The following is a 12,794-nucleotide window of genomic DNA, read 5'->3' as shown; positions in this document are numbered from 1 at the left end:
AGGAAAATGCTAAAAAGTCAATTAAAGCCATGGTCCACACCCAACAAGAAGTCAGCCATTTTGGATCAAAGTTACCATTTTCTTTTTTTAAGTCATGACATATCTGAGTGAAGGGCTCTTGGTTTTTTTTTAGTTAGAGACTTCAAATTAACTTTACATGGACTATAGTCATAGCAGTTTAAAAGTTATCAAAATTATTATTCTACATGGAAGCATGTGGGCGTGGCTAAGCATCAAACTGTTAACTCCAGTCATACAAAGCCATGCTTTTAGGAGGAGGAGAAGGATGATGAGGATGAGAAACAAACAGCAGTAGGAGACACAGTGAGAGCAGCAGCAGGAAGAGGAATATGAAGAGAAGGAGCACAGGGGGAGGAGGATGATTAGGATGATAATAAGGAGAAGTAGAAGGAAGGGGAGGATTTAGAAAAGCAGCAGAAGGAGGGGAAGGATGAAGATAGGCAGGAGCAACAGGAGGATGAGGAGAATGAGCAACACAAGGAGGAGGAGGGTGGTAAGGAAGAGAAACAGCAGAAGGAGAATGGGGGAGGATGAAAAGAAGCAGGATAAGGAGGATGAAGAGGATCAGGAGAAGCAGCAGCAGGCAGGGGATGAAGAGAAACAGCAGCAGCAGGATGAGGAGAAGGAGATGCAGCAAGAGCAGCAGCAGGATGAGGAGAAGGAGATACAGCAAGAGCAACAGCAGGAGGAGGAGAAGGAGACGCAGCAAGATAAGCAGCGGCAGGAGGATGATGAGGAGAAGCTGCATTAGCAGGAGGATGAGTAAGAGGAGGAGAGGCTGCAGGTGGAGGAGAAACAGTGGCAGCAGCAGAATAAGAAGGAGGGGGAGGATAAAGAGAAGCAGCAGCAGGTATAGGCTGAAGAGCAGGAGCACAGGCTGGGAAGGAGCATGGAGGTGGAGGTCGCTTGGTTCCAGCGATCGCAACATACCAGGCGGTGCGAGCTGCGAGGGCCGCACAATGCCACTTGTGGCTTTAATTTGGTTCTGGTTTTCATCACCTTCGTCCATCACCATGGTGAAAGGGGCAGGTTTCGGTTCTGTTAGCATTGCTAGCCGGTTTGTTGTGTCCAACATGGCCGACTCAGAGGTCCCTCTTTGCTGCAGGTGATAAAGCCGGGCCTCTCAGCCAGCTCGCTGCTCGACCGAGGACTTCAGCTGATGGGCGAAAACAGCAGGTATGAGCGCCACACGTCTCCTCCTCAGCCGTATGGCCGGACAACATCAATGATCCTTTTAATCTGTGAAAATTAAATGGAAATAAAAAAGAAACATTGAAATTTTAAAAAAGGTTTATTGAGTAACTCTCTCTTGTTTAATTTTCCATTTTGTTCTTGTATTTCTTTTTTTTTCATTTTCAAATTTCTGTTTTTCAGATAAAAGAATTTAGAAAAATATTTTAAAAAAATGGAAGTATAAAATATGAAAAATACTTTTTAATAAACAAAATTTTTCTTAAATAAAAGTGGAGAAAATGGAAAAATAACTGTGGGATGCGTGAGAAAGGAAGGAAAATGAAAAAGAGTCACAGCGCTTATCAAAAGTTTGATGTTTCAGAATCGACTGGGGAGCAGGAGCTGAAGTAATCAATTACGATTACCGTATTTTTCTGACTATACGTCACTCCGGAGTTTTAAGTCGCTGCAGCCAAAAATGTATTATGAAGATAAAAAGAACATATATATGTCCCACCGGACTAAAAGTCGCACCTTTTTATATATTTATATTTATTAATATTTTATCAAATAAAATAATCTCCAAAGATAGGTATGGAAGTGAAAACGGTCCTCTAGTGAATAAGAAAAAAATAAGAACATCGGAGAGAAAAAAACAGGCAGAAAGTGGATAACTGTTAGTGTAAATAGCACGCAAAACTAAAGCAGACCCTACCAGATAGAAGCAAACTGCGCTAACATGGTGCTAGTTGATCAGTAGGGCTTGGCGCGGTTCAGTTTTTTCTCAGTTCTCAGATAATAAAGAGCGCATCATATCCTTACAGTCAGTCTCCGTAATCAGGAAATTTCAGACAAGAATAAAAATCCCAGCTTCCCTACCGTGCCGCATGATTTCCAGTGATGATTCTGCTTAGCAGTGCGAGGAACCTAAACGTCTGTCTTGTTTCCTGCGTCTGTAAGCCCTGATCAGACTATTGTTTGTCGTATCCACTTCCCAATTGCAAAATCTGTCAGGTTAATTCACCAAAGGCTGCCTTCTTCACCTGACTCTCCGCAAACAATGAAATATCCCAATTATAACAAAACCAAACTTCCTGAATGTTACGGGCGCCACCATGTTGGTTTGCTTGTTTACCTCTAGAGAGCAGTAGTACCGTAGATAACCGCTAGGAGGCGAGGAGCCACACCACATGGTGTGTAATGGTCATAAGGAACCAAGCTTGGCGCAGTGAACGGATCGAGGCTCGGTCCGAACTCGTCACGGATCGGTTTTCAGAGGGTAGCGTAAAAAAGGGCATTCAAGGAAAAAGAAAATCCATCTTAAATTTCAGCACCTTTGCTTAGTGGGTAAAAAAAAAAGCACCTTCCTCCTAAACGAGGCTCCTGATTGGTGAACGCTGTACTTCCTGCTCAGTAGAAACGCGGTGTGACATAGCGCTCTGGTTTGGTTTTGTTCTGCGCAGCACTCCATACACCCCCCTGGATAAGAGGGCCATGGAGAACACGGACGAGGACACCGCCACAGACAACTGGTCTCTGGAGCAGCCGCTGGCCCAGACCAGAACCACGGCCATCGTGGAGGTGAAGGGGGCCGTCAACGTGGTTCTGACCCCCCTGGTGGCCGAGTCCCTGGACAGGTGAGAAGCGGCGCCTAATCTTGCCGCTCCGTCGGGCTGAGCGGAGTGACGGTATCCGTCCCTGTTTTTCAGATACATCGAGTCCATGGTCCACTTCGCCAGCATCCGGCATCCGGCGGCGATTCTGGACGACCTGCATGGGAAGGTTCTGAACGAGGCCTATCAGATCAGCAAGTCCACGGTCACCGAGTCGGTAAGAACGCCGCCTGATTGGCAGACAAACCGACTGCTTTGTTTGGGAAAGTGTGTGAGGATCTGACCGATGTTCACAGAGCCAGCAGGCGCTCAAGCAGGAGCAGAAGCTCTCCAAGACCGAGGCAGCCAACGGGCAGACTGAGCTGTCAATCAAACCCGACAACGTGAAAATAAAGGGCCTCCAAGCCAACGTCTCCATCCCTAAGGTCAGACCTGTGGCTGGAACCGGATCTGGCCACCAGAGATTCCAGCTCCTGTCCAGAACCTCTCGATGTGATGCTGCTCTGTGTTTCTGTGCAGGTGAACCTGTGCCTGCTGCAGGCGTCTGTAGAGGAAGTCTCGCCTTCCTGCTCCTCTAAATGCATCCCACACGTGTCTCTGGTGGCGCTGTGCTTTGACCGGATCGCCACGCAGTTCAGGATGAACAGGTGAACTATGCTCAGGTCGTCGGATCCCAGCGCCGGCCGGCCGAAGGAACCTGCCGGCGCTGAAAACTTCTTCTGTTCCTTTCAGGGGGATCGTAGAGGAGACGCCGAACACCACCGAACACGGCCGACCCTCCGTCATGCTGGAGAAGTACGCCTCGGCCACCAAAATGCAGCCGCAGTCGTCCGGGTCGCTGCGTTCCAACGCCGGGATCGAGAAGGGCAAAGAGATCGCAGCCAGACTCAACATCCACCGGATCCACAGCCAGCTGCGAGGCCTCGACTCCACAGGTTGGTTCAGTGTCCGGGCCGGTCCGGGCCCGGTGCCACGCTGGAACCCGGCGTGGTTCTGACCCCTCTGTCCCCCCGCAGATATCGGGACGTTCGCCATCACAGCCATCCCCTTTGAGAAGTCAAAGGTTCTTTTTGGTCTGGAGGACATGGAGGAGTTCTCCCTGGTGGATGAAACCGACGCCCAGGCGGCTCAGAGCGAACCGGCCCGATCCGCTGCGTCCCTGGAGAAATGGGGCTGGATCATGTTTGAGTGCGGCATTGAAAACCTCACCGTCAAAGGTAAGCTGCCTGCAACCCGCCGCGTTGGAGCGGAGCTCCGCGCTGATGCTGCCGCTCGTCTTCTGTCACAGGGGGCCGCCAGTCCGGAGCCGTCCTCTACAACGCCTTCGGAGTGATGGGCCACTCGGATCCCACCGGGAAGAACGGGACCACCAAGTCCAACGGCTCCACCGGCTCTCAGACAGGAAGCGGATACAGCACCGACGTCTCCGACGACAACCTGCCGCACGACGTGCTCGGCCCCAACTCGGACGCCAACGAGCACTCGGACTCAGATGAGCAGGTCAGACGCCTTAAAAGGGAAAATAACGGATCAACGAGTCGTTGAAAAGAACAGAAATAAATAAAAACATTATTAGATTAATATTCCAGAGGAGATTATACTTCACTTTTCCACTGCGCTCAGTTTGATCTGAATAAATGAAAATATAAACTTGAAATACGTGAATCATGTTTGGATGAATCAAATTCTTCAGTTTCTGGAGCATTTTCAGTCCATTACAGAAAATGCAATAAAATAGAAATGTCTAAAGGGGACCTTATTTCCCCCAAAAGGTACGAGGAAAAAAAACTTTTTAGGTAACTTTAGTCTCCAAAAATCCGAGCATTACCAGTAGCGCTCTCAGGCAGCCAGCCAGATCATAGCAATGGTAATACGATAACAATTGATGTTACTTTAGCTGTTTTCACACTTTGGAGAAAAAAAAAAAAATACTTACACTTGAAAAATACTTAAACTTCAAACCAAGCTTTTACAAACATTCCAGTGTAAAATGTTCAGAGCACACTATCAACCGCGGGTTTAACCGCTCCGGTACATAGTTGATTAATCAATCATAATCGCTGAGAAGCAGCTTCTTGTGGAAGTCTGTGGAAAATAGTGACACTGCCGGTACATTCTGGAAAGCTGACTGCGTGCTCCGACATTCTTCTTGCTTTCAACATACTTGGCGATATCTCAAACTAGCTTCGTCTATAGCGGCGGTTTTCAAACCTAGGGGGCGCCAGAGCACGTTTGGGGAGGCGCGGTGCGAGGGGAAAAAATAAATCTGGATTTAGGACAAAGTTGGAACTGTGGGGTGCGCGTGTGGAGCGGGGATCAGTGGAAATGTTTCTTAGAGGATGTTTTGGCCAGGGCGGGGCTTTTACAGCAGGCTGTCTGCGCGCATTTAGAGGGGATGCGCGAGCAGTTTGGAGAGTATTTTGGAGAGGAGACAATGGAAACCAGTGGGTGAGAAACCTATTTTCCTTCCCCGTGACACTCAAAGATGGACTTTCAACAGGAGAGGAAGAGGCTGAGCTGAGCTGTGACATGGACTTGAAACAGAGGATGACGCACTTTTGGCTGTCAGCAGGGACTGAATTTCCACAGCTCTCAATGAAGATCTGATCAAAATGTTTTTGTTAAGATATGAAAACACTGTTGGTATCTCAAACATTAAACTCAGAATCTCAGATGTAACGTTTGTTTGAGAAAAGCAGCAGGCATAGTGCCCCCTGGAGGGGGGCTCACCCTTTCATGCTTTGAAAACCCCTGGTCTATAGCATATGTTTTTTGCTAGCTGCACCTTTACATGGGCAAAGAAATTCAAATCATCACGTGTTTCCATTGAGGTAGTTGGGTGTTTCTAGAGCTCCTATTATGTGTCATCTCACCTTGGCTCAAGATACACAAGCATGCACGAGCCCTTTTCCCCTTGTGCACGCTCTGTTTAAAAGTTGCTGTTCTCATAGCTCATACAAGCTTACTGTGTCTGAACGTCCGCCCTAATCCCTAAATCCCTCCATCACTATATAGAGCAGAGACTATATAGTGAACTTTATAGTGAACTCCGTTAACTGACTGCTCCACCGCGTGGTGCCTGTGCCATCTTTATTATTAGTCGCCACTGTCAGGAAGTGACAGCGGGCCGCTGTGACAGCAAATCCCATAATGCTTTGTGAGGAGAGCTCTCTGTGCAAAGCATTCTGGGATATATCTGCCTCTCCCCAGGCCTTTCTTTTCTTCTCATACACTCTTACGACTAGAGGTGAGTATTGGCATGAGTGTTGCGATTTGATACATGTCGCGATACTTGGGTCACGATACGATATTATCACGATATTGCAGTATCACTATATATTGCCATATTTTCCCCAGCTATCAAAATCAAATGATGAGATAAAACAGCAAGTGCTGTATATTTTCATCAGAAAATATTGATTAGGTTTTATTATCCATGTTGTTTGGGGTTTTCTTCCACTGTGACTGCCTCAAATACAGATCTGGTGCTGCACGCACAGTTAAAGGGCTCCACAGCGCTTTCTGCCAGAGTGGTGGTGCAGAGGTAGCCCATTTTCCCATCAATGTTTTATGTAACCATTTTTTTTTTTAAATCGATACTAAGAAGTGAAAGATCGATATTATATTGGGCAGCCGAATATCACGATATATCGCCAAAACGATTATTTCCCACACCCCTACTTACGACCCTTGAAAATTTTCAAAGAACCGCTGTTAGTGAGCTTCAATGACCGTCTGAAACCGTAGCTCACCACAGATATGCGCCTGAAAGTGCGCATGCACAGAAAAAGATAGCTAATGGGACGAGCACGTAGGACGGCCTTACGTAAACATATCACCAGAATGATTGACGGTTAGGAGAACCACTTATTGAGATGATCCACCCGGAAAAAGAAAATCATCCACTATACCTTTAAATATACACAGAGAGGAGGTGGCATAAAGTTTTATTTTAATTTTTTATTGTTCTTTAGCATGCCAAGCTACCTCTATTCAACAACATTAAGGTAAAAGCGATTTTGAACGGTAGGACTCCTTTAATGACAGCAGGAGCTGTCCATAGTACTGAACAAAAGGGATGGTTGGTTGAAATAATTGAAAACCTTCACACACGCTTTATTTTCTGCTCTGCAGGATGAAGGAGTGGAGTCAGACGACCTGAAGAAAGACCTCCCCCTCATGCCTCCGCCGCCAGACTCCAGCAGCATGAAGCTGACCATCAGGGAGATCTGGTTCAGCTTTGCTGCTCCCACCAACGTGCGCTCAGCCTCTCAGACCATCTCCAGGTAGGCAGCTAAACAGTTATTACATTTTTTTCCTCCTGCATCCCTGAGCTAAACGGAATCGGATGCTAACCGACGGGGTGAGTAAGCTGCCTTGTTTTCTGTTGTGTGTTCAGACAGTTGAACCTGCTCAGCACGGCCACGCCAGCCATCGGAGCCTGGCTGGTCCCCATCGACCAGCTCAAATCCTCCCTCCGTAAGCTGGACATGGAGGCCACGCTGCGAGTCTGCGCCGTCATGGGCTGCATCATGACCGAGGCTCTGGAGGTGGGTGGGACCCACTCCCTCTGGGGTTCCCTCTGCTTCACGCTGACGCTTTTTAAAACTCCTTTTTATTCTCCAACAGAAAAAGAGCATCCACATCCCGATCCGCAGCAAGTATAACCGAGTCACGAAGCGGGCTCGCTACCTGCACGAGAACCCCTCCTGCATGCTGTGCAACATCCTGCACCGCTATCTGCAGCAGGCGGACTACTCCGTTATCGAGGAGGCCACCATGGTGAGTGGAAGCGACCAGAGCAGCGGCGCTGGGGGCAACCAGGGTTTTTAAACTGTCCTTGTTTATGCTCCTCTGACCCAGAACGATGGAGTTCCTGCCCTGGTCACCCTGAAGAAGGGTCTGGTTGCTTTGGCCAGACAGTGGATGAAATTCATCGTTGTAACTCAGGGCTTTAAGGCCATTGGTCTGATGGGTCCCAACCAGCTGATCAAAGCCAAAGAGGCCCAGCAGAACCGGACCGATGCAGTTCTGGGTCTGGATAATGGAGCCGCGCTGCAGAGCGACACCAGCGCTGATGGAGCGGAGTTTGAATTTGACGCAGGTGGGGCCATTGGGCTTCTGTTTAATTATTTATCCTAAAGGCTCTATAACACCTCCTGGCCAGTAAGTGGTGCTCTTCTGCTCACCTGCTCTCGTTCTGTACCGTTTGCTAATGCTAATGCTAACCAAAAAAAGCATTTCATCTAGCAGCTGAGAGAAAAAAGCAGCAGCTCTCTGCATCCTTTTACTTCCTTAAAGTGGCGCTTTAGATCCAATTATTAGCTTTATTTAAGATATTTTAAAAGATTTTTCAGGTCAATCTACTGCTAAATGCTAGAATGTTTTCTTCTATTCTGTTCTATCTAAGGTACTAACTGCTAGCATGTCTTCTGTTGTTTCCATCTACCATGCTAACTGCTAGCATGTCTTCTGTTGTTTCCATCTACCATGCTAACTGCTAGCATTTCTTCTTCTTCTATCCTGTTCCATCTACCATGCTAACTGCCAGCATTTCTTCTTCTTCTATCCTGTTCCATCTACCATGCTAACTGCTAGCATTTCTTCTTCTTCTATCCTGTTCCATCTACCATGTTAACTGCTAGCATTTCTTCTTCTATCATGTTCCATCTACCATGCTTACTGCTAGCATTTATTTTTTTTTATCCTGTTCTATCTGCCATGCTAACTGCTAGCATGTCTTCTTCTATCCTGTTCCATCTACCATGCTAACTGCTAGCATTTCTTTTTTTTATCCTGTTCTATCTGCCATGCTAACTGCTAGCATGTCTTCTTCTATCCTGTTCCATCTACCATGCCAACTGCTAGCATTTCTTCTTCTTCTATCCAGTTCCATCTACCATGCTAACTGCTAGCATTTCTTTTTTTTATCCTGTTCTATCTGCCATGCTAACTGCTAGCATGTCTTCTTCTATCCTGTTCCATCTACCATGCTAACTGCTAGCATTTCTTCTTCTATCATGTTCCAAACGTTTAGCATAATGTCCTTCACTTTTCTATCTTCCTGTCCTTCTGATCAGAGAAGTTGTTCTGCGCCTCCGTGCTGCGCCACTAAATGGGAACTTTTAGGAGAACTTAAGAACAATTAATCATAAGTAAAATATGTGTTTCCATGCGTGGTGTAGAATCCTATTGTGTTGATGTTGGAATCAGTTTTCAAATCTCTCATTAAATGTTTCCAGCTTTTGCGTCAGAGGAAGGAAGGAAAGGGGGAAACTTTAGACTTTGACAACTTTTATTGTCATTTTGTGTACACAGAGTATATACAAAGCGAAGTTTTGTTTAGTACCGATTTTCAGACGGTAAATTAACATTTCCATTCCACAAAGTGTAGCAGGGATCAAATGTAAACATTCCAATCTGATTGGTTTAAATTCTCTGTAATAACAAATGGATTACTAAACATTTTCTCTAAAACGCGACGGATAGAACTCATCCAACAGGTTTTCCATCAGATGCTTTGCCCATGTGAAGCAGATGAACGGCTCTTTGATTTATTCCTTTTTTTCTGGGAGTTTTATTTGATCTCGTTCTTTTGAAGCCACAGTGAGTGAACACACCATGCTGCTGGATGGGGCATGCGGTCGGCCCCCGCCCAAGGAAGCCAACACCGGCCCCGTCAGCGGAGTGGAGATCATGAGGAAGCTTTCCAAGTCCCACACCCACAGCGAATCTGCTCACCGGATAAAGGTAAAACCCCCCCCCCACTTCTTTAATGGCCATGAATATCAAAATGGGGAAGTTTTCTTATCCTCATGTAGGTAAAGCCCAGAACACACCGTTTATTATTTTTTTTAAAGACTTTTTAATCTATGATCAGATTTCTTTTCCCATGTCACTGACTACGTATAGAGAGGCTCCGACTAGGCAGGCTGAGTAGATCTGTGCAGATTATTTCCACTTCTGTCTCTGTGCTATACACACATTAAAACTATTTCCCACATTTGACTTTTACAGATGAAAAGTTATAAAAAAAATAAAATAAAAAAAACCCCAGTACATTTTATAAAGCAAAGGTCCCTTTAATGACCCCCCTTTCAGAGACATAGACAGGTATGGGAACCCATTCCAAAGGGGTGGATCCGTTTATGTTTCAATTTGCATGTTTTCTAAACCAAAACCAGGCTTTGATTTGGGCCACTCTATAAAGCCTGGAACTAAACGCTATTTCTGACATTTTGAATAAAAAAAAAATTCCTGGATGGAAGAGAAACTTCTTCAAACTTGGAAACAAAGTCCAGTGGATTATTATTTTTTTTTTCTGAACTATGTATGTGATGTGCGACTCCAAACGGACTCTTTCCCCGTGAGATTAAGAGATTTTATTTTGTATTTTCCCCCAAAGCGGATGTTTTTTACTTTGTAACGGCGTCTCTCTTCCTGTCAGACCCGTGAAATTGCTGGTGAATTGCTGCGTAGTCCAACTAAAATAAACCTGGGCTCTGTCTCAGTCAGAGCTACACTGCCCCCTGCAGGAAATCATTCCCATTGACTGTGAATGAACGCTAAACGCCTCCAACTCGTCCAACACGATTTTCTGATGGATCGCCTGCAAAATTGGATTTGGTTTGTTCTGGTTTTAAAGTGAAAAAAGTCCTGAAAGTTTAAGGACTTCATCTCTCTGAGTTTCTTCAGCTGGTTTTCTGTTTTGGGAAGATGCTATCGGCATTTAGTTAAAGCTTCTGACATTTGATAGATCAAGGCAGCAGCTCTGATATCAGTCAGCCTGACGAGGCAACGCCATCTGTTAAACTCTCTTCACTCTCAGTCTGGGCCGGGTTCGGCTCCTTCATCTAGAAAGAATTACCTCCACTTTGAATGCAGCCTTCTCACATCATTTTCCAGACTCAATCTGTCTTGCTTGTCATCTAAACGCACCCCCCCCTCCCCAACCCCCCACCTCCACAGCGGCCGGTGAGAAATCAGCCGCTGGGAACATAACCTCCTCTCACCCTTGTGCACATTTGTCAAACCCAGGGCTCCCATCCCTACCAGTCACTGAGCTACACCAGCGGCGACACGGCGGCTGACTCGCCGGCCCATGTGAGCCGCGCCGGCCTGCCGGCCAAGGACAGCCCACGTAAGGAGAGCCTCCTCAGCAACCTGACCGGCAGCTTCCGGAGCCTGCACAACCTGCTGGAGGGCACGCCTCAGAGGAACGACGCGTCTGCGACCGCGGCGGCCAAGAGCAGCTCCCTCACCCGCACAGGTAGGAGGAAGAGATCATGAGACGTTAATTCTGCTCAGGTAGGCTCTGGAAAAAGGAAATGTTTTGACGCCATCTTTGTTGAATGTGGAGCTCAGAATTTAGTCACTGAAAGAAGATAAACTATCCTCAGATATCCGATAATAAGATGAGTTATAAATTATTACAACACTCAACTGAGTTAACGCTTAGAAACCAGCTTTAGCTGCATCTCTAACCCAGAGTTTAGGAACCGTTTGACTGTTTTTACTAGGATCAAAAAAATTAAAGGTCTCCAAATTAAAACCCTCATGATGAAATAAACAACTTATGGCGAAGACACTCAGTCCACCATGATGTTATCGATTCAAAGCAGGTTATTTATGCACTGCCAGTTCACAACACCTCATCCAGGCAGATTAAAGCTTCACAGTTTTCTGAAGTAAACCAGCTGATTGTTTCCAATCATTGACTTTGCAGGATTAACTCCTCTTGGATTAGCAGGTAGAGATGACAGATATTTGCTTGTACTGTGTTGTTGACTTTTCAGCAATCCCTCACACCAAGCATGCATACAGTCAGAGTGGAGAGAAAAAACTCCCTTTGAACAGGAAGAAACCTCCAGCAGAACCAGGCTCAGTGTGAGCGGCCATCTGCTGAGGCCCACTGGGGTTCAAGGAGACAGAAGCAGACATAGAAAAAGAAGCACGGAGGCACTGATCTGTATAAACTTTCTATGTTAGAAAAGCGAACCATAAACAAGCTCCACGGGTGGCTCTGTCTGTTAAAAAAACAGTTAATCAGACGAACTCTGAGTGAAAGAGGAAAACCCAGTTATTCACAGTTAAAGGTAAGCCTATAGCTATATGAGAGAAACAGGACTACACTGAAAAACAGGCTGATCTCTAATATCTATAAACAAAGGTGTTGATGGCAGCAGCACAGCTGATATTTCTCTCCAGGATGGAGTCACAGCCAAACAGGAACAGACCAGATGAAGCTACTATGAGAAAAAGCAGAGAGAGCAGAAGGTTAGAGATTGAACTAACAGATTCTGCAGAGTGGGAGAATAGAGATAGAATGAAGCAGAATGATGAAAAAGGGGTCCCTATGTCCTCCAGCAGTCTAAGCCTATAGCAGCAGAACTATAGAGATAGCTCAGGATAACCTGAGCCACTCTAACTAGAAGCTTTATCAAAAAGGAAAGTTTTAAGCCTAGCCTTAAAAGTAGACAGGGTGTCTGCCTCACGGACTAAAACTGGTAGTTGGTTCCACAGGAGAGGAGCCTGAGAACTAAAAGATCTGCCTCCCATTCTACTTTTAGAAATTCTAGGAACCACTAGTAAACCTGCATGTGTTGCTCCATTACCTGCATCAGGCCTGAACTCTTCTGGGCCTTGGTTCCTGATAAAACCCCATCTGCTGTAGAAGATAGTGGTCAAACAGGGTTTCCTTAAAATGATAAAACATTGGAAAACAAATGAAGACATATTACGTCACACATTTTATACATGCGTGTTTAAAATAGAAAGAAAATAAGACTTATCAGGAACCTAGATCCGTTCAATTCCAGCATTCCTGGTCTCTTTGCTTCTTATTATTGTTCCAACAGCGCCCTCTGTTGTTCAGGCAAGGCAAGTTTATTTAGTCTATTAGGTCAGTTCAAAGTCCTGAATATAAAAAAAGAAGTAGTGCTGAAACAAAATGAAAATTAAAATGATTATCATGATTAATTTGATAAA

At 45.8% G+C, this 12,794-nt stretch overlaps 1 protein-coding gene across 1 annotated transcript in view; it reads left to right on the top strand.

Moving 5' to 3' along the window:
* Positions 1–1,087: 1,087 nt before the first annotated feature.
* The window catches only part of LOC119797835 (transmembrane protein KIAA1109 homolog), a 77,744-nt gene continuing 66,037 nt past the window's right edge, over positions 1,088–12,794 (top strand). The window contains exons 1-14 of the mRNA XM_038307060.1: positions 1,088–1,197; positions 2,658–2,831; positions 2,904–3,024; positions 3,104–3,232; positions 3,327–3,454; positions 3,540–3,742; positions 3,824–4,024; positions 4,096–4,307; positions 6,942–7,093; positions 7,207–7,357; positions 7,437–7,589; positions 7,671–7,911; positions 9,409–9,557; positions 10,845–11,076. Coding sequence (XP_038162988.1) covers positions 1,181–1,197; positions 2,658–2,831; positions 2,904–3,024; positions 3,104–3,232; positions 3,327–3,454; positions 3,540–3,742; positions 3,824–4,024; positions 4,096–4,307; positions 6,942–7,093; positions 7,207–7,357; positions 7,437–7,589; positions 7,671–7,911; positions 9,409–9,557; positions 10,845–11,076 — 2,263 coding nt within the window. The 5' untranslated portion in view covers positions 1,088–1,180. The remainder of the gene's footprint in view (positions 1,198–2,657; positions 2,832–2,903; positions 3,025–3,103; positions 3,233–3,326; positions 3,455–3,539; positions 3,743–3,823; positions 4,025–4,095; positions 4,308–6,941; positions 7,094–7,206; positions 7,358–7,436; positions 7,590–7,670; positions 7,912–9,408; positions 9,558–10,844; positions 11,077–12,794) is intronic.

This window comes from Cyprinodon tularosa, unplaced genomic scaffold, assembly GCF_016077235.1.
Source record: "Cyprinodon tularosa strain WSP-4 unplaced genomic scaffold, ASM1607723v1 ctg6, whole genome shotgun sequence".
In the NCBI taxonomy this organism is placed as follows: domain Eukaryota; kingdom Metazoa; phylum Chordata; class Actinopteri; order Cyprinodontiformes; family Cyprinodontidae; genus Cyprinodon; species Cyprinodon tularosa.
This window is presented reverse-complemented; position numbering and strand designations above follow the sequence as displayed.